Source organism: Monodon monoceros, unplaced genomic scaffold (genome assembly GCF_005190385.1).
Source record: "Monodon monoceros isolate NGI ecotype Baffin Bay Population unplaced genomic scaffold, NGI_Narwhal_1 Super_Scaffold_18, whole genome shotgun sequence".
Classification (NCBI taxonomy): Eukaryota; Metazoa; Chordata; class Mammalia; order Artiodactyla; family Monodontidae; genus Monodon; species Monodon monoceros.
This window is the reverse complement of record NW_021703774.1, coordinates 5,598,983-5,621,988: the sequence shown is the minus strand read 5'-3', so window position 1 is coordinate 5,621,988 and position 23,006 is coordinate 5,598,983. Positions and strand designations below refer to the sequence as shown.

Sequence of the window (23,006 nt, the reverse complement as noted above, 5' to 3'; positions counted from 1 at the left end):
AGGATATTTTTATTTTACTTGAATCATTACAATTTATACTTGGGCTCATATTCAGAAATCTTTTATTGTAACTATTATTTTCCTGAGGATTTTGTTCTTTCTAACTCTAGGCTCACTATGTTAACTTTCTCTCTTGTTGACATGAGTAAGAGCATATCTTTTCTATTGCTGAAATCATGTCCATATGGACTTTTCTTCTGTGAATCTGATCAAAATGTAGAAAATAATTGTATTTATAATTAATACTATAATAATTCATATAGTAATTGTTTTTATAATTAATACTATAATAATTCATTCAAATAATAGTGTAACAATTCCATAATTTACTTTAATGAATGCCTACAGTCTTTTTGTTCAGGAGAAAATGATCCATAAATTATATAAATGGTATATCTGCATAAAGTAATAGTTACTAGGTTGCTACATATGTTTTTGCTTTCTAATATTTTCCATACATATCAGTTGACTTTTGAAGTCCTCCCTTTCATATTTTAAAAACGTGGATTTACTTTAAAAAATACATCAATGATAGTCATGCTAGGAGTTCCACAATTTAGGGGACTTGAAGAAAGTAATTAAATAAATGGAAATAAAAATATATTTTATATCTTGTGATAATTGGAATCATGCTGTTTAATACTCATGAGACTACAAGGACAAAAATATAATGAATATTACCAAGTAAATATGATTTAAGATTAAAGCAATTATTATTTTATTACAAACAGTATTCATTATCTATTGCTGTATAACAAATGACTCCAAAATTTAGTGACTTAAAATAATCATTTCATTTCTCAACATTCTGTGGGTCAGCATGGATTTTTGGGTTGGTTGATGGGTGAGTTGGGAGCTAGGGAGGTGGGGTGCCAGGGATGGATGAGCCTCACTTTCCATGTGATTTTTCATCCTTGGAAAGACTAAATCGGGATTCTTCACAAGCAGTCTCTGGGTGGTGTTCCCATGAAAGGCAAGCAAAGGCTGGATGGCCTTTTAAGGCTTAGTTTCTAAAGTCACACGTCGCTTTTGTCACAGTACATTGGTCAAAGCCAAGTGACAGGACAACCCATACTCAAAGGGTGGAGGAATAGATTCCACCTCCTCATGGAAGAAGCCACAACGTGGAATCACAACAGGACACAGACACAGGGAGCATGGCTCATTGGAAGCCATTATTTTAACAACCTACCACACCAACGAAATGACAGCTTGATACACTGCCTTTTGAAAGGTTAAGTCCATAATCTTTTTAACCTCATGCTGAGATATAAAGCATATTATATTGGTTTGAGAGTCTCATACATCACCCCAAACTGTTTCTTATGGCATTTTAATGAAACCAGGGTGCTTTCATCTTTTCATATTATAAAAAGAGTTCCTCTGAGATGTTTTAATCTCAGCCATAAAAGAATACAGACATTATTAAAACGAATTTCAGCAGATGCCATAAATGAGAAATATTGAGATAAACTATTGGGATAGAATTTTAAAACTGTTCATTTTGATGGATTTATCGAAATAACAGCAAAATTAAAATGTGAAAGAATCAATTCAAATCATTTTGTAAAATGGTTTGTTTGTAAAATAGACAATTTCAGTGAGTTTGGTCTGTTGTGAGCACATCAATGGCTTGCTAAAGGGAGAAAAACTAAAATCTGCTCTGAATTTTAGTTATAGCACATTCAAAAGTAAAAATTGTTTCCCCAAACGACATATTGTTTTAAGATCCACATTCAATGTTCATTTATTGAAGACCTAATATGTTTCAGATATTATTTATTTAATCCTTACTGCTAATTCTAAACAATGGAATAGAGACATTATAATATTATGGTCATTTAACAAGAGAAAAATATAGGAGCAAAAATACTAATATGCTGAGCTAAATCTTAAATGTTGGCACTCAAAGTTAAATATATTTTTAAGAACTTTAGTGCTGTGCCATTACTATCTTCCTAAAAATTTTATCATACCAAGTCATTATGAGGTATGAAGATTTCACAAAAATATTCCTTTTCCTAAATAATAATAAAAATAAGGCAGCTTAGTTACAAACTTTTTTTAGATAAATAATTGGCACTTCTTGAATGTTAATAACAAATGTAACTGGCCAAGAATGGAATACTTTACATGTATTTTTCCATTCAATTTCAAAAGATTGTCTACAAAGGAGGCACTGTTAATTTTAATTTTCGGTTTAGGAAACAGGCTTAAAGAAACCCTGGCACCATCTAAACCATTTAAATTCACAGAGACCATTTAAATTCTCAGAATCTTTGGTTAGTACTTTAAAAAAAATCTTCAAAACAGATTGTAAAATGCTGCCAAAGTTGAGAGTCATTGCTTTAAGTTGTTTCCTATACTTTTTTAGAAAAAAGTGATGTCATTAGCAGCAAGGTTAAAAGATAAGAGTCAGAGAAAATTGAATAGCAATAATTTCATGATTCTCATCATTATTTTAAAATTTCTTAGTGTTTATAATGTTTCTTTTAAATATCATATGCTAATAGGTAAGCATTTTAAGGTATGTGAATACATCTTCTGAAGGACATACATTTTGCAAATGCATACTTAAAATGACTTACATTTTAACGACTTTTGAAGGTTTAGACCATTAAGGTGAAATTTTATAAAAATGGTTCTTATATTTGAAAAAAAGTATATAAATTACTGCCTGGATCAAAATCAATTCCTACAGAAGCACTTAAGAAAAAAATAAAGTATCATTTTACTGTTCAATTTTCTAACAGTTTAAAGTATAATGTCTTGTGGATAGTTATTTTAAAAGCAGCGCCTGAATGAAAAATTCACATGTATCTTGTTCTTGAATTGTTTTCAAAATCTACCCCCAAATTAAGTCTATTTAAAATACTTGAATATATTATATTATTCTATTCCGTGGTAAGTTTATATGTATATAAAATGATCTATAGCAAAGTATTGTCTATCTATATGCAAACATAAGTATAAATTAGTACGTAGAACATTTGAAACCTGTGTCTATATTATGTACTCAACTAATCACGGCTAAACTATTCAAGCTTACTAACGTATCCAGCAAGTTCGGTTACTAAAATCACCAAATTATATAAAAAAGTAAAAATTCACCACAAAGATTCACATTTTAAAGTGAATAAATCCTCATAACAAGTAGATGATAAAAAGGAAATTCTTCTGTTCTACAGAAACATGAATGTAATAAGTCACCACTAACTTCAGAGACATAACTCTTACAATCAAAATGGGAATTTGAGGCAATTCAAAGGATCTCATTCAAGGCCAAACTTACCAGCAAACTTGATATGGAATTTATTTTCAGGCTTTAAGATCTGGACATACAAAGGGCAATTTGGAGCAAAATCTTTTACAGCCCATGCTCTCAAAATTGTTTGGTGGTCCTGAAATGATAAAAATCAAACTATCATGAGATAAATTGAAAATTTTATAATATATTAAGTAAAAATCATCAGTCAGTGTGTGAAATGGTCATATTTACAGTTTAAAATTAAGCATATGAAATCATTCTTTGTGAGGTCTTACTATTAAAGATAGTTATTATTTCTATAAAAGAGATCAGCAATACCTAATTCAATCAGTAGTAATTATCAACACTTAGGAAATTAGCAGAGATTAAGAGGGAAGTCTCTTGACAAGCTTAAAAATAATTTTCCCAGAAAATACTGGAGGGGCAGAAACCTTCAGAAATGCAGCACAACTGTTAGTTTGTAATAACAGCTTCCATGGAAAAAAAACATGGACATAAAATAATTTTAACATAGTTAGAAAGATTGGTAAAAGGGGAATGACTGCAGTGACTGTTTGTGAGGAGAACACATTAGTTTACATTTTATATGACAGTAAAGATAAAAGGATTTTGACTGTGTGTGTGTGTTGGAAGACCAATAACGTTCAGATATTAAAAAAATAACAGAAAAAAGATCTTTTAAAAAAGATGCTAAGACTGAGAACGACAGTGAAAATCATGCTTACCATGAAATTTTACACATAGTGTCACCCTATAAATTATTACTTAATTAACTGAATAAATCAAAGCAAATTACAGCTGTCCCTCAGTTTCCAGGACTCTCTGTGGACAATAAAATACAAGGATGCTCAAGTCCCTCATATAAAATGGCATAGTACTGGGGGCTTCCCTGACGGCACAGTGCTTAAGAATCCGCCTGCCAATGCAGGGGACACAGGTTCAATCCTTGGTCTGGGAAGATCCCACAGGCTGCGGAGCAACTAAGCCTGTGAGCCACAACTACTGAGCGCATGTGCCACAACTACTGAAGCCCATGTGCCTAGAGTCCGTGCTCTGCAACAAGAGAAGGCACCACAATGAGAAGCCCACGCACCGCAATGAAGAGTAGCCCCTGCTCACCGCAACTAGAGATAGCCCGCAGGCAGCAACAGACCCAACGCAGCCAAAAATAAATAAATACAATAAATAAATTTATTAAAAAAATAAAATGGCATAGTATTTGCATATAACCTATGTACCTCCTCCCATATACTTTTAATCATCTCTAGATTATTATAGTATTTAATACAATGTAAATATGATGTTAATAGTTGCTGGCAGGCAGTAAATTCAAGTTTTACTGTTTGAAAATTTCTGGCATTTTCTTTCAAATATTTTTGATCCACAGTTGGTTGAATCCGAGGATGCAAAACCCTCAGATACAAAGGGACAACTGTATTGGAGAAATTTGCTACTCAGCTACATTTGTTTTATTTATTTACTTTTTTATCAAAGTATAGTTGATATACAACATTATATAAGTTACAGGCGTGCAATATAGTGATTCACAATTTTTAAAGGTTATACTCCGTCTATAGTTATTATAAAACATTGGCTATATTCCCTGTGTTGTACAGCTTATCTTATACATAATAGTTTGTACCTCTTAATCCCCTACCCCAATATTGCCCTCCCTCTCCCCCTCTCCCCACTGGTAACCACTAGGTTTGTTCTCAATAAATGGTAGTCTGTTTCTTTTTTGTTATATTCACTAGTTTGTTGTATTATTTAGATTCCACATATAATGATACCATACAGCATTTGTCTTTGTCTGACTTATTTCACTGAGTATAATACCCTCCAAGTCCATCCATGTTGCTGCAAATGGCAAATTTTCATTATTTTTTATGGCTGAGTAATATTCCATTGTATATATGTACCACATCTTCTTTATCTTTTCATCTGTTGATGGACACTTAGGTCGCTTCTATATCTTTGCAATTGTAAATAATGTTCCTATGAACAGTGGGGTGCATGTATCATTTTGAATTAGTGTTTTAGTTTTTTTTTCAGATACATAAGCAGGAGTGGAACTGCTGGGTCATACGGTAGTTCTATTTTTAGTTTTTTGAGAAACTTCCATACTGTTTTCCACAGTGGCTGCACCAATTTACTTTCCCACCAAGAGTGTACGAGCATTCCCTTTTTTCCACATCCTCACCAACATTTATTATTTTTGTTCTCTTTGATAACAGCTATTCTGACAGGTGTGGGTGATATCTCATTGTGGTTTTGATTTGCATTTCCCTGATGATTAGTGATACTGAGCATATTTTCATGTTCCTGATGGCTATCTGCACGTCCTCTAGCCACAAAAATCAGAGAAGAAAACAAAATAAAAGAACTCCAAATTGGAAAGAAAGAAGTAAAACTGTCACTGTTTGCAGATAACATGATACTATACATAGAAAATCCTAAAGATGCCACCAGAAAACTACTAGCGTTCATTGGTGAATTTGGTAAAACTGCAGGATACAAAATTAATATAAAGAAATCTGTTGCTTTTCTATACACTAACAACAAAATTTCAGGGAGAGAAATTAAGGAAATAATCCCATTTACCATCGCATCAAAAGGAATAAAATATCTAGGGATTAGGAGGTAAAAGACCTGTACTCTGAAAACTATAAGACATTGATGAAAGAAACTGAAGACCACACAAACGGATGGAAAGATATATTGTGTTCTTGGACTGGAAGAATTAATATTGTTAAAATGACCATACTCACCAAAGTAATCTACAGATTCACTGCAATCCTTATCAAAATACCAATGGCATTTTTAACATATCTAGAATAAATAACCTTAATATTTGTACGGAAACACAAATGACCCCAAATGTCCAAAACTGTCTTGAGAAAGAAGAATAGAACTGGAGGAATCACACTCCCTGACTTCAGACTATACTACAAAGCTAATCAAAACAGTATGGTACTGGCACAAAAACAGACACATAGATCAATGGAACAGAATAGAGAGCCCAGAAATAAACTCACATATGTATGGTCAATTAATCTACAACAAAGGAGACAAGAATATACAATGGATAAAAGACAGTCTCTTCAATAAGTGGTGCTGGGAAAACTGGACAGTTACATGTAAAAGAATGAAATTAGAACACTCCCTAACACCATACACAAAAAAAAGCTCAAAATGGATTAAAGACCTAACTGTAAGACCAGAAACCATAACACTCCTAGAGGAAAACATAGGCAGAGTACTCTTTGACATAAATTGTAGCAATATTTTTTTGGATCCATCTCCTAAAGCAAAGGAAATAAAAGCAAAGATAAACAAATGGGACCTAGTTAAACTTAAAAGATTTTGCACAGCAAAGGAAACCATCAGCAAAGCGAAAAGACAATATACAGAAAGGGAGAAAATATTTGCAAATGATATGAACAAAAAGGGTTAATATCCAAAATATATAAACAGTTCACTCAACATCAAAAACCAAACAACCTGAATAAAAAATGGACAGAAGACCTGAATAGATATTTTTCCAAAGAGGACATGCAGATAACTAATACATTTCAACAAAGAAAGCAAAAATATGTTCTAGTGTAGCACTGTCCATGCAATAGCCACTAGCCAAATGTGACTGTTTAAACTTAAATTTAATAAAATTAATTAAAATTAAGAATTCAATTCTTTATCACACTAGCTACATGTCAAGAGTTCAAAGCAACATGCAGCAAATTCAAAACTGTATTGGATAGTGGAGATATAGAATATAGAGCATTTTCATCATCACAGAAAGTTTTATATGACAATACTATTAGGGAAAAGGAGGATTAAAAATATAGGTAGATCTGAGGGACTACAGTGCAGAAAGAAGAAACTGTTGTCAATGGTTTGTAACTTTAAGTTGCATGACAGTTAATGAAGAGTAAACCAGAATTCTTTACGTGAACAGTGTGTGTCTTCCAAAACATAACAACGAGCCTAATATGGTGTGATAGTTAATTTTATGTATCAACTTGACCATGTCACAGGGCGCCCAGGTATTTGGTTAAACATTGCTCTGGCTGACTGTGAAATACCAGAATATGGAGAGGCAGAGAAGAGAAACCACAGACTGTGTGTAAAAATTTACACAACATTGGCTGACCCCTGAACCGTACATGCATGGGGCTGAATAAAAGCAATCTGAACTAAGACTTGAATCACTGCCAACTGCAAGGGTGATATTGAGTTGGATCAAATTAACTGCTTTCTAAAACAAGAACATCAATACTCTTGGAGGAATACAAGAGAATCCAAGGCTTCGCCACAAAGCACTATAAACAGAAAACAAAGCAAAATTACTGAATATATGAAGTGGCAGAAAAATGTGACCTATTTTCATTGGAAACAAACAAATAAAACAATACCCAATAGCTGCTAGCCTCTAGATCATCTAGATGTTAAAATTATCAGACAAGGATTAAAGCAGCTCCTATAACTAAGATCAGCCAGGTAAAGGAAAATAATGCTTGTAATAAACAGAGAAAAAAAATCAGTAGAGTAATAGAAAATACTTTAAAAATTAAATAGAAAACTAAAATATCTGAAAAATATTCACTGGATGGACTTTGAGATAGACTGGAAATGACAGAGGAAAGAGTCAGTGAACTTGATCACAGATCAGTAGAATTTACCCAATTTGAAAAACAAAGAAAATAGGAATGGAAAAAGGAACAGAGTTCAGGGACTTTTGGAGCAAATGTGAAAACATCTTAAGTAATGTAATTGGACTCCCAGGAAAGAAACAAAAGATAAATTAAAGCAGAAAATTATCTGAAGAAATAATGGTCAGAAACCTCCCAGTTTTATGAAAGACACAAATTTACAAATTTAAGGAGTTCAGCAAATCCCAACTTATGTACACAAAATGATAACCACACCTAAGCACATTGTAGTCAAACTGTTGAAAACCGAAGATAAAGATACTATCTCGAAAGCAGCCAAAGAAAAACAGTCATAAGACCAAGGACTCTCATCGAAATCATGGAAACCGGGTGACAATGAAACAATAGCCTAAAGTTCAGAATGATGAGGAAACAAAACAAAAACTTGTGAAACCAGCATTTTATATATAGAGAAAAATCCTTCAAAGAGGTGAAATAAAGGACTTTTTCAATAATAAAATCTAACAAAATGTGCTGCCATCAAAATCATACTACAAGAAAAGTGTAAGAAACCCCTTCAACAGGGAAAGTTAGAACTTCAGAAACCAAAGAAGAGTATTAGAAATGGTTACCATTAGAATGAATAGAAAAGACTATTTTCCTCTTAATTTCTTAAAAATATATGTCTGTCTAAAGCAAAATTTATAGAATTGTCTGTGGGGTTTCAAATTTATAAAGATAACTGACATCTGACAATTACAGCATAAAGGAGAGCAGAAGAGGAATAAAAGCAAAGTATCTCATTTTAAAAAGTGGTATAATATTAACATGAATTAGACTATAAAAAGTTAGTGAAGTGTATTGTAGTCCCTAGAACAGTCACTAAAAAATATTCAAAAGGTATTTCTAAAAAGCCAATAAGTATATTAAACTCAAATTCCAAAAAAAATTCAAATAATTTTTAAAAAGTAGAAAAGAGGAAACAGAGGAACAAAAATCAGTGGGAAAAAATAGAAAACAATTTAGAGTTACAACCAAGCACAAGAATGATTATATTAAACGTTAATGGACTAAACATACTAAAACATAAAGAATATCAAAAGGGCAAAAGAAGTAAGACCCAACTATGAGCTATTAAGAAGAGGTGCATTTTAAATATAAAGTTACTGATAGGATAAATGAAGTAGATAATAACAAGAAAACAAACAACACAATTTAAAAATGGGCAAAAGATCTGAACAGACATCTCATCTAAAGCATGCACAGATGACACACAAGCATATGGAAAGATGCTCAACATATTATGTTGTTAGGAATTGCAAGTTAAAACAACAATGAAATACCACAACACACCTACTAGAATGACTAAAATCTAAAACAGTGACAACACCAAATACTGGTGAGGCTGTGGAGCAGTAGAAGTCTCATTCATTGCCGGTGGGAATGCAAGATGGCACAGACACTTTGGAAGAGAGTCTGTAGTTCGCAGCAGCACTATTTACAAAAGCCAAGGTGTGGAAGCAACCTAAATGTCCACTGACAGATGAATGGATAAGGAAGATATGGCATTTTTTATATATAACCACAAGTCTGTTCTCTATGTCATCAAGTCTGTATACATACGTATATATATATATATATATATATATATATATAGTGGGAATTTGGGGTTAGCAGATGCAAACTACTATAAATAGAATGGATAAACAATAAAGCAATATATAGCACAGGGAACTATATTCTATATCCTGTGATAAACCATAATGGAAAAGAATATAAAAAAGAATGTATATATATATATATATATATATATATATGTATAACTGAATCACTTTGCTGTACAGCAGAAATTAACACAACATTGTGAATCAATAAATACCTCAATAAAAAAAGATGTGGTATATATATACACAATACAGTATTACTCAGCCATAAAAAAGGATAAAATAATGCCATTTGAAGCAACATGGATGGACCTAGATATTATCAGACTAAGTGAAGTAAGTCAGACAGAGAAAGACAAATATCATATGACGTCACTTATAGGTGCAATCTAAAAGTATAATACAAATGAACTTATTTACAAAACAGAAATAGACTCACAGACATAGGAAACAAACTTATGGTTAACAAAGGGTATAGCAGGGGGAGGGGAGAGATAAATTAGGAGTTTGGAATTAACATATACACACTATTATATATAAGCTAGATAAACAGCAAGGACCTACTGCATGGCACAGAGAACTATATTCATTATCTTATAATAACCTACAATGAAAAAGAATCTGAAAAAGAATATATATATATATGTATATGTGTATATACATATATGTGCATATATATGTATGTATGTATAACTGAATCACTTTGCTGTATGCCTGAAACATTGGCTTTCATTACTCTCAGCATCAAGTCCAAACTTCTTAACAACGCTTGCAAGACCGTTTACTCAACTGTCCCCAAACTACTTCCCCAGCCTTTGGACTCTTTATTCCAGTGATGAGGCATTCTCCCCTCCTGAGACTCCAGGATTTCCCACATGGAACAATTTACCTGGAACCATCTGTCATTCACTCTAGGAAGTCCTTTCTTCGGACTGAAGTCCACGGTACTTGTTCCCACTGTATTCTGTCTCTGCCTGATCATACCATTAACCCCACATATTTTTTTTCGAGTTTATCCCCACTAAACTATGAGTGCCATGAAGTCAAGGGCCATGTCTATATTTTACTCACCCTAAGCACAACCCTAGCACCTAGCTTTCATTTGTATTTCACAGATGAATAAGAAAAACAATATTTATTTCATAGGGATATTGTGAGCATTCAGTGAAATAATATAAAGACCAGCAGACACATAGAAAGCATTTAGCAAATATTTCAGTTCAGCAGATAGATGGGATGAAGTACCTATTGTAAAGGCCCAGAAGCCTTCTTTATTTTATTCATGCACAGTGCCCTACCAAGATATAAGCAACATCTATGATCCTGTGAGCGATGCATTAAGTGAGAAAAAAGGAAAAAAGATCAGTACACTACGGCATAAATTTCACATAAGGAACAGAAAATAAATATTTTCCTACTACAGGTAATAAAATTGGAACAGAAACAAGATTTTTAATTCATTCTTCTAAAAGTAGAGGATGATATTAATTTTTTTTAACTTTCCTTGCTGACAAACTAATCTTCAAAAAAGATACTCTATTTAATTTTAACCAAAAAGTAAAACTGCCAACTGTTCCAACTTTGGAATAAGCAACCTATGATAATAAAGGAAGGTAGCATAGGGTATGTTTAGGGCACCCTAGTGTCCATTGCTACTGTGAAAACAGAACATTTCACCTATATTCAGTTCACCTAAAAATCAAATTGACTAAAATGTCTTCATAAAATTCAACTTTAATAATTTGAAGCATGTAAAAATTATCGTTGGCATGTTAAGGACCTAAAATAAATCACTGTATATACTGCAGGTATTTTTTTTAAATGGAACTACAAATGACCATCAAGGAATTGAGACATTTCAAGTGAAATTTTATATATGGATTGTTTCCCTCTCCTCCATAAGAATTTGTAATTTTCATTACAGTCTCAAACAGAGTCTGTGACCCAGAAAATGGTAAGACATTGGTCTGGTCAAAGGTCAAAGGTCACTTTCAACCCAATTTTCAATTTATAAAATACATCTGTAGCCCTTAGAAATGATAGACTTATTTTTTTACATTCTGAGTATGTTTTGCTAATTTATCTATTGGATACTTTGGTAAGATGACACTAATTTATAAATTAAAACTGAATTATGAAACTTAATATTTGAAAATAAATATTTATAGACAACTGAACAAAGACAAAACATTTATACAAGAGAGAGTAAAAAGTCTTGCCACAGACTGGATAACAAATCTTTCCTAGAAACACTCAAATGTGTTGTTTTATAAAAAATTCTGGTTAAATATAATCCTTGCCCAGAGAACAATTTACACTCAGAAAAGCTTGTAAAGAGTTTGCATTAGATTAGACTCAAAAGCACCTGAGTACATAGGTTGTCATAAATTATAAGGTTAGATTACATATATAGATATCTATAATGCAAGGGATGAAATGCAATTCTGATACAAAGTACCTATAACATATATCATCTATAATTAGTTGGTCTAACTTTATGACTGAATTTAAAAACTACAAGGTTTCATTGTAGTTAATTATAATTTATATCTTTGGAGAAGCAGGCTTCAAATTTGATATATACGTATTATAAATACAAAAGTAATTCAGAATGTTCTGAAATAAAATACTTGAAAACAAAACATATAACCAAAACCCTTAAGATACAAAAACATTAAAATACATTGCTGCCTTTTAGACTAAGAAACTATTAGAAAGCAAATGATCAGGCCATCTAGTTTTAGTCAAACACCTATAGGCTCAGCAGTAACTCGGTCTTCAAAAATAATCTGCACCACAGGCAAGAATAATTAAAGAAGCTTTAGTCTTGCATTCTGGACCTTGGTATCAAAACTCATAGAGCTGTTAGCATAATTTTATCTCCCTGCCATGTTTAAACAGAACAGTTTTTACATTATGTCTGGGACCTGCTAAAGAGAAAAACCCCAGGCCCAAAATGGCATCACTTGTGCTAAAGTCCATGATACCAACCTTAGATTTAATACCTAACCTGCATTTTTGACCTTTACCAGAAGTGTAATCTTAATCAGTTTGGAAATTTCTGGTCAGCACCAGTGAGGTAAGATGTCATGTGGGCCCTTCTCCAACCCCACCAGAGGAAGAAGAGGTAATCTGCAAGGTAAACCCCTTGCTGATCTCCTGGCCCCAAATATCCCTTTCTTTCTTTTGTAATGACTTCCTGGATCCATCCTCCTTTCTATAAAATCCTTCCATTTTCTACCACTCCTCAGAGCTCCCTTCTACTTGTTAGATGGGATGCTGCCTGATTCATGGATCACCTATTAAAGCCAATTAGATCTTCAAATGTACTGGGTTGTATTTTGTTTTTTGACAGACTGAAAAATTATCTTGGATTCCAGTTTTAAGATTACTTGTACTCCCTTGCTCTTGACAATGACTTCTCAGGGATTGTAATCCTACCTTTGATTTCTGAGAGTATACTAATTCTCACAGATATGTACTGGCAAAAACCTGACTGCCTGTCTGAATTTCTAGATATAACGTATTCTTAGAATGTTACTGGAAATTTTGGGACTGAGAAGCAAGTCAACTATAGTCAGTTCACATGTTTACTTTCCCTTTCCTATACAGAATCTATTTTGGACTGTGCTTGTCAGAGCTGAAATCCTATACTGTTTTCTAGTGCTTGTTGGTCTGAGTTCCAGCCACTTATTCAAAGCCCTACATAGTGCCTCTGGCTTATTTAAATCCTCTCCCAGGTTCTGGAGGAATCCACCCTGAACACCAAATCCAACTCCAGACTGTAACTGAAGTCCAGTGATGATCTGTCAAGAATTTACCAAAAGGTATTTCTGGACAGATTAAAACACAAATAGCCACAGTTTAAAATTCTGTGATTTTATGAATTGGTAAGAAAGATCTTTTTGAGAACAGATTAACCATTAGATTGAATAAAAAGCAAAATAAAATTGCAAAACCTCTCTAAAGAATTTAAGGTACATTTAAGTAGGGAATAAAATAATAGAATGATTATGTACTACAGTGTTGTTTTGTTTTGTTTTTTTGCGGTATGTGGGCCTCTCACTGTTGTGGCCTCTCCCGTTGCGGAGCACAGGTTCCGGACGTGCAGGCTCAGCGGCCATGGCTCACGGGCCCCAGCCGCTCCGCGGCATGTGGGATCTTCCCGGACCGGGGCACGAACCCGTGTCCCCTGCATCGGCAGGTGGACTCTCAACCACTGCGCCACCAGGGAAGCCCCTATTACAGTGTTTTAATGCCCCAAATGGATCTGCTTAAAACAAAACAAACTTAAAAAAAAAAAGTTTAAATTGTGAACGGTAGCAGAATATGCTAACCAAAATACGCCTCTTTAGCATAAGGATTATTTTGAGCTGATTATTTTTGAGAAAAAGCAGACACAGGAGGAGTTCTTAAATCAGAGTAGAATTTATCCTTTTGTAAGGGCAATTTATATTCAAAAGGGAAATCTCCATTTTTAAGGATATCTCTCTCTTTGTACCAGGAAGGATGACTATAAATCACAAGAAACTCTATATCAGTAAGGAAGGCACCAGACTTAAATCTGCATGACAACCTTATGGTACCTTTCCTGATAACCTCCCATAAATAGCCTCCCCTCTCCCAGCTCCTTTCTTTTGTCTTTAGTTGAAGATAGTATTTGAGGTGGTGGCTTGGACCCTTTGGCGGAGTTTTACTCAGTCTTCCTAGGTATCGCCCAGGTACACGTGAGTTATACATGTTACTAAGCTTCGGGTTTTTTTGCTCTCCTTAAGCAGTCTTCTATTACAGGGGTTCTCAGCCATGGAAGGTATTGAGAGAATGTTAAGGGAAGATTATTTTTCTTCCCCTGCAATTGCACACATTTTATTTCAGTTCTTTTCTCGCGCTCTCTGAAAGGGTCATCCAGGGAAATTACTGTCTGAGCGCTCAATGATTATTTGCATTCTACTCTAAGATCCCATATATTCCAAAATGCATGTAATGATCAGAAAAAAAAAAAATCTTTGACATTTAAGAGGAACGCTAGGGCTTCCCTGGTGGCGCAGTGGTTAAGAATCCGGCCAATGCAGGGGACATGGGCTCAAGCCCTGGTCTCGGAAGATCCCACATGCCGTGGAGCAACTAAGCCCATGCGCCACAACTACTGAGCCTGCGCTCTAGAGCCCGTGAGCCACAACTACTGAAGCCCGCGCGCCTAGAGCCCGTGCTCCACAAGAAGAGAAGCCACCGCAATGAGAAGCCCGCGCACCGCAGCGAAGGGTAGCCCCTGCTCACCGCAACGAGAGAAAGCCCGCGCCCAGCAATGAAGACCCAACGCGGCAAAAAAAATATTTTTAATAAAATTAATTAATTTAAAAAAAAAAAAAGAGGAAAGCTAACCATATGGTCTAAGATACAACTTTTTCTGAGACTTAGAATACCAAGTCTTTGGAGTTGGATGACCAAGATGGCCTTAAAGTTCCCCAGGCTTGACTTTCTGACAGGTTTCTTCAAAACTATAGGCCCCTTGCCTCCCTTTTCTTAGAGAATTTACTTTAGAAAACTTTCAATTATAAATTCTTTCTCTGTGCCTTTGAGATGTAAATCTTCTCCTAGCCTCTCACCAGATTTACAAGAGAGAAAAGTCTTCCTCAAGGGCCTGGAGGTCATCTCTTTGAAATGTGACCTTCAGAGGTGAAATCTTCCTGATCTCCAGTCTCTGTGGCCAGAAGACAGCTGGACTTTCATACACAGCAGTCAGCAAATGATGGCTTAATCACACTGACCAAGCTCCCCAACCCAGGACTTTTCCACTAGCTCACCCCAGAGGGTAAAAATCCTCCAGCCTTTTGCTTCAGAGGAGTTGAGTTCAATCTCTCTCCCCGAGGCAACAGCCTTTAGTAGTCTTCCTTGCCTGTTTAACTCTGTCTGGTACAGTTTTTCTTTGACACAGAGTAGGGTATAAATACAAGGTCTGTGAGCTACTAACCCTATATCCCTAGAAGATTAAATAAAATAGCTAACCTGAGCCTTGGTTTGTTAATCTACCAATTGGAGCTAGTAAGAACTTCCTTGCAGGATTGTCGTGAGAAATACATCACATGCATAATATGTATAAATATATATAAGTAGTCTCTAGCCTGTAACTGACATTTAATGATGGCTAATAAATGAGGGTGTTATTGTGTAGTTCTTGTCTCTCTTTTTTTTTTTTTTTGCGGTATGCGGGCCTCTCACTGTTGTGGCCTCTCCTGTTGTGGAGAACAGGCTCTGGACGCGCAGGCTCAGCGGCCATGGCTCACAGGCCCAGCCGCTCCGTGGCATGTGGGATCTTCCCGGACCGGGGCACGAACCCACGTCCCCTGCATCGGCAGGCGGACTCTCAACCACTGCGCCACCAGGGAAGTCCTCTTGTCTCTTTTTATTCCCAAGAAGCAAGAAGTCTAAAAATCAGTAGTGCCAAAAAAGCTAAAAGAGAAAAGCAGACGCTATTGGTTTTTTCAGAACCAGATCACTTTAAGTAAAAATTCATATGCCTAGTTCAGCTAAGAAAATCAAATTCTTTCACCACTGCAAAGAAAGGCTATTTAGAAGGTAAATCAATTATGCTTCCCGCATTATAATGACTCAGAGAAGACACTTAGCTTTGAACAAATCTTTAAATTGAGCACATCTACTGATAGATTGAGTGAACAAGATGTTCAAAAGTAAGTGTCTGAACCTTGGAAAACATATCACAATATAAGACACCCTCCTTCCGTCCTTTCACTGCCCCTTACTTCCCAGCTCACTGTCTAGGACGGTGATTCCAATGAGTGTCTGACATCATAAACAAATTCAATCTATTGACACTACCAATTTTCATTCCCTGTTACCTCTATACCCTCATCTTTGTTTTGCTTCTTATCAGCTTACATTAAACGTTTCACCAAAATAACCAAACCCTTGTATAAACAGTCCGTTTGCTTGCCTCCCTCACCCAGGCCTACTCTATAGGCAAAATTACAACCTTGATGAATCCAACGATCCATCTACTGCAAAGAACAAAGAACAGTTGGTTGGGCGTAAACACAAATAGATGATAAATAGGTCCTTCTTTAAATTCATAGTCCATAATATCATCCAGGAGGTGAGTATTGTCCAGGAATTCCACATCTGTCCAGTCCATCCCCTCTCCCACTGTTTTAGAGAACTATTTCATATCTTCTTCTCTCACCTCAAACCTCTACCATCTGACGATTTCAACTTCTATAAAAAAAAATAATAATAATAAAAACCGGGCTCCCCTGGTGGCGCAGTGGTTGAGAGTCCGCCTGCCAATGCAGGGGACATGGGTTCATGCCCCGGTCCGGGAAGATCCCACATGCCGCGAAGCGACTGGGCCTGTGAGCCACGGCTGCTGAGCCTGTGCGTCCGGAGCCTGCGCTCCGCAACGGGAGAGGCCACAACAGTGAGAGGCCAGCGTACCGCCAAAAAAAAAAAAAAATAATAATAATAATAATAATAACCAACATAGAAATGGTAAGAGAAGGACTTCCATAGCTCTCTCATATCACATTTGACCATATACTTGTCTCTGGATCTATATAGCTTGTCTTCCCTGTTTTTAAAATACATGAGCATTTTACTCATTTATTTATCAAAGGAAAATCTTCCAATTTTCCTTCTCCTGCATCATTCATTTTACTCTCTCTGGTAGGTCACTTCCTTTAGCATATAAGACTTGCTAAAAATTTTCCCACTTAGGAATAAAAAATATGAATCTGTGAAACAGAAACAGAATCAGGGACATAGAGAATAGATTGGTGGTTGCCAAGGGGAAGAGGGTGGGAGAGGGAAGGATTGGGAGTTTGGGATTAGCAGATGCAAACTATTATGTATAGGATGGATAAACCACAAGGTCCTACTGTAGAGCACAGGGAACTGTATTCAATATCCTGTGATAAACCATAATGGAAAAGAATATGAAAAAGAATCTATATATATGTATAACTGAATCACTTTGCTGTATAGCAGTAATGAACACAACATTGTAATTCAACTATACGTCGATAAAAAATAAATTAAAAAAAAAAAGAAATGGAAAAAAATTTTCCCACTTAAACAAATGGGCAAATATTACCCATCAGTTCCTGCCTTATTTCTCTGCTCCCACTTACAGAAAGCACTTCTGAAGACTGTAATTGTTGTCTCCACTTCGTCTTTGCTATTCAATTTTTAAACTTCTTTTCTAATACAAGAATTTAAAACTATGAATCCCTCTTTAGGCACTACTTGAGCTGCATCCTACAAATTTTGAAATGTTGCATTTTTCATCACAATTCAATTAAAATATTTCTAATTCTCCTTGTTATTTCATATGTTATCCATGGGTTAAAAATGTATAATCTAATTTTTTAATATGTGGGTGTTTTCCTGCTATAGTTTTAGTATCGGTTTCTTATTAAATTCTATTATGATCAGAGAACATGCTCTGCATGTTTTTTAATTCTTTTATCTTTTCTGTCATTGCTTTTACGGCCCAGCACATGGTCCATCTTTGTGAATGTTCCATATGCACTAGAAAAGAACGTGTATTCTGCAGTTGAGTGTAATGTTCCATATGTCAGTTGATCTAATTGATGAAAATGAGTTCAAGTTTTTAATAACCTGAATGATTTTCTTTCTATTAATGACTGAGAAATACTGAAATTTCTAACAATAATTGTACCTTTTTATGTTTCCTTTCTGTTCTGTTGTTTCATACTTCATAAATTTTGAGATTTTATTATAAGGTGCATACACACTTAGGAGAGTTATGTCTTCTTCATGAATTAATCCTTTAATAAATATAAAATATTTCTCTTTATCTCTGTTAAAAGTTCCTGCCTTTGAGGTCTTCTTTATCTATTTTATATGGCCATTCCAGCTTTTGTATGACTAGTGTGCACACAGTATATCTTTTTCCATCCTCTTACTTTTAACCTAATTGTACGTTTTCCTTTTGAGTGAAATTTCTGTGGATAGTACTTCATTTGGTCTTTCTTTTACTTATCCAGTATGAAGACCCCTACCATTCAATACTGAATTTAGTCAATTCATATAATTCACAGAGTCATTGATATGGTTTAAGTTTAAGTTTACTATCTTGTTGTTTTCTACTTGTCCTATTTGTTTTTTGTTCTTTTCCTGCCTTTTTTCAGATTAAGTAAATATTTTTAGTATACCATTTTGTCTTCTGTTTTATCTTAGATATCATGGTCATTCTGTTTCATAACATAAATCTCTATCAAACTCTTCATTCAAATAATATGTAAAGCGCAAGAATCTTATTACAGTATATTTCCACCATCCCTTTCCAATCTTTGTCATATTATTGCCATTAATTTCACTTCTACATTTCTTACAAGTTCCACGACTATTATTTTTTTTGCCTTAAACAATAATTTATATTTTAAAAATTAAGGTCATTTATATTTACCTACATATTTACCATTTTTGCTCTCTTTATTTCTTCATATAAATCTAAGTTCTCAGAAGACATCATTTCTTTTTGTTGAAGAACTTTAACTTTTTAAAAAATGTAGTCTGTTGGCAATAAATGCTCATAGGTTTTGTTTGTATAAAAATGTTTTTATCATGGCTTCCTTTTTGTGAGATATTTTTACAAGAAATGAAATAGTATACTGACAATTTTTCAAAGCACTCTAAAACAGTTGTCCCATTGTCTTCTGATTAAAATTGTTTTTTCCTCTGTATGTAATGCATCTTATAGCTACATAAGTTTATCTTATTGATTTTCAGAAATTTGATTATTACAAGTTCCAGTGCAGTCTTTTAAGTAATCATACTTTAGATTTGTTTTATGAATCCGTGGTTTTATAATTTTTGTCATAGTTGCAATAATTTCAGCCATTATTTCTTTATTTGTTTTCTGCCCAGAAGCGGAAGCTTCCTCTCCATATATTCAACCACATCAGGGAACGTTGATTTCATCTTTTTCCAGAGGCAGACCTCCCTTCTTGACTCCCTTCTTGCTTTTGTCCCAGAATCTGCTTTGACCGTAACCTTGGGAATTCCCATTCCCTCCCCTGAGTTGTATTCTGTCTTCACTCACTCCCTAGTTTTGGTAAAACACATCTCCCAGCAGCCTCCTGAAAACTGTGCATTTTTGCAACTTTTTAATATCTGTAAATATCTTTCTATCTTCTTACTTGTGGAGCCCTACATCAAGGACACAGGACAAAAATTCTGGAATTAACCAAGCCCCCATAGCAACTGTTGCCATGTGCTCTCCTAATCTAAACTGGACAGCCCCCCAACTCCATATTAAGTAAAATAATCACCATGTAGTAACCTTGTAGCATCCTGACCAATCACCTAATGCCATCCTGCCAGCAGGAATTTTCTTTATCTTGAGGCTATAAAAGTTGGCCACTAGCCCACAAAGGAGGTCGGCTCTCCCTGGTCTATCAGGAAGTTGGCCCGCTGTATTTGCAGCGCCCCTCACTAACTCTGCTCTTTCTTCTCAATAAACTCTCTTTTCTAAAATACCTCCAGCCTGGAAATTCTTCTTCCAGCCCACGCTCGGACCACAACATTACTGAAGTTTTGCCAGGATACAGAATTCCAAGTGGAAAAGTACTTTCCCTCAGAATTTTGAAAGCCTTGACCCACTGTCTTCTGGCTTCTGGTATTACTGCTAAGTCTGAAAACATTCTAATTCTCCATCCTTGGTTTTGAGTGTTTTCTTCTACTTTACCTTCTCTTCATTTTCATTCTTTTCTTCCTCTTGGTCCTTCTCGTATCTCAATTTCTCTGGCAAGCATAACATTTTTTAGTCATTAATCTCTAATAAGTGGCCCCTCTCGATCTGACAACTTCAGTCTGAGAAATTTGTTTTAATTTCTGGGGTTTTTAAAACTTTTTACTTTGTTTTATATTTTTGCTAATAATTTCCCCCATTTTCTAGACGTTGTTCCTTAAATTCTTACTATATGGATATTGTTTCTTCCTGACTACTCCTTTCATTTTCTCTTGTTTTGACTCCCCTTTTCCATTATTTGGTTTTATTGTTCATTTTATTACTCTTCATTCTTTCAATGTCCTTAGATTTATCTTCTAAATATTTTATTTAATTTTTCATTTGTTACCTATATTTAATTTCCAGAAGCTCTTTTTGGTTCACTGAATGTTCTTGTTTTGTTTTGATTTGTCTTGTTCTATAGCCTACTATTCTTGTTTTATATATGTATACTCTTCTCATCTTCTCAATTACTAAATGACTAAAAATAGGATATTTATTACATATTTTGAAATTTATTTATTCTCCCAGAATTCTATGGTGGTATTTGTGTTTTCCCTTAATTCCTCTTTTCTATATGCTTTTTGTATGTCCGTTACTTGGTTCCTTCTTTTTCTTGTTAGGAAATTCCTTAAATGTCTAGTGATCACTGTTGTTTGAACATATGTAGGAGTGAAGTACTCAAAAGCTGTTTGGGACCTGAGTGAATGCAGGAAGCTTATTTTCACATCCTATGTACACACACACACACACACACACACACGCTTGGCCAAGAATGCTTCCAGTCCTAATGTGTGTCTACCAACCAGTCTTGCTGCACCAACCAGCCCAATACCAAGGGAGCCCTTCTGGGTGTTCCTGGAGGGTCCCCACCCCACCATCTGGATCACGCAGTAGCCTGAGCTGTCTCTACCATAAGTAGGCAGAGGAAACAGTCTCCTGCGTCTCCTGTCCCCCAACTGCTTCAGTAACTCACACTGACCTTCTCTGAAACTGCACAGAATCAGAGGATTTCGCTTCCAATGCTTCATTCCCAGGGGGCATCAGTGGGTCAGGAGTCTCTGCCACAGGCTAATTTCCCACTCTTTCTTCCTGGGCAGCCAGAAAGTGTTTATTTTGGCCAAATTCACCAAACAGTAAGCCTATTTTCCAAGGATGGGGAGAGGGACCAGCCATGGATGTGTGGAGGGGTTCAGGGAATCTAACTGCTTCTCCTCCAGACTTTTAATCACTGTTCATATTTAGTACCACGTAAAACCCTACTTGCAGAGGCATCTGGTGCCTCTATTTCCTGCAACTTTTGAGGCTCCATTGCAGAAAAGAGCCTGCTTCTGATTTGTTTCCTCTCTCAAATGTTACCTTCCTTCTGTCTGTTAAGTCAGTTACCACCCAGCCATCTGCTTTCTAGCTTCCAAACTTGTATTAACGTCTCCTCATCTACCATCTCCTTTGTCTTGATGAGTGAAGTCTTTTTATGCATTTCTTATAAATTTTCTAGAGCATCAGGAGGAAATGGAATGCATTTGTTTAATGGAAAGCTTCCGAATTCACCTTGTAAAGGGTACTCTAAAAGACATTAGGTAATTATTTCCTAATGTTTACTCCCCTTGTTACATAGATACTGGAAGACTGGAAGTCTTCTGAAACTAAGCTGCCACTGGAGAGGCCCAAGATTCCCAATTACATAAGTTAAATAATTATAGAAACATAAGGTAGAGGATGTTCAATTCCAGTTCACTTATTCAATAAATATGTTTGGAGCATCTAATGTGTGGAAACAATTAAGAAACCATTGCAATAGTGCGTAAGTGGACCGAGGAGAATCTAGTCTGAATTAAGACAGTAACTGTGGAGAAGGAGGGGAACAAGTGAATTTTAAAATATATATTTTTTAAAAAGAAATATTTTACAAACTTTGCAATCATTTGTTTGGTCTATGGCCTTACATTAGTTTGCTAGGGCTGCAATAACAAAATACCACAAACTGGGTGGCTTAACGAAAATTTACTGTCTCATCGTCCTGGAGGCCAGAGTCCAAAATCAAGGTGTTGGTAGGGTTGGTTCCTCCTGAGGGCTGTGAGGGGAGTATGTGTCCCAGGCCTCTCTCCTGGCTTAGAGAAGACTGTCTTAATGTGCATGTGGCATTCTCCCTGTTATCTGTCGGTCACCACATTTCCCTTTTTTACAAGGACATGGCTCATATGGGACTAAGACCCACTCTAATAAACTCATTATAAGTTGATTATCTCTATAGAGACCTTATTGCCAAGTAAGTTCACATTATGAGGTACTGGAGGTTTGGAACACACGAGTTTTTGAGGGATACAATTCAACACATAATAGTCCTCTTCAAATGAAGGATGAGTAAGTTGGTTTAAAAATGAGTAAAAATTTTAGTTAAATTAGAGTGAGAATAACACAAAGCCTGTCACATTCAGGACTTGCAATTCTAAAGTAATGTACCAGAGCACACCTATTAGATGCTCCAGAAAAGTGCAAATCATGTCCCTAAAAGACCCAGACATATTTTGCCTTTTCCCCAATCACTACAGAAGCAACCAAGGTTCTCATCTGTCTGTGTATCACAGGTATGACTACCGATGAACTTACTGGCTTAGAAACACAGGAGTTAACAGTACATCCTCAACATAGAATAATAA

General features: G+C 35.3%; 1 protein-coding gene across 1 annotated transcript in view; it reads right to left on the bottom strand.

Annotated features, from left to right (window-relative positions):
• Positions 1 to 23,006, bottom strand: part of KCNT2 (potassium sodium-activated channel subfamily T member 2) — a 288,035-nt gene that overhangs the window by 147,006 nt on the left and 118,023 nt on the right. The window contains exon 14 of the mRNA XM_029229997.1: positions 3,293 to 3,401. Within this exon, the coding sequence (XP_029085830.1) occupies positions 3,293 to 3,401 (109 nt within the window). The remainder of the gene's footprint in view (positions 1 to 3,292; positions 3,402 to 23,006) is intronic.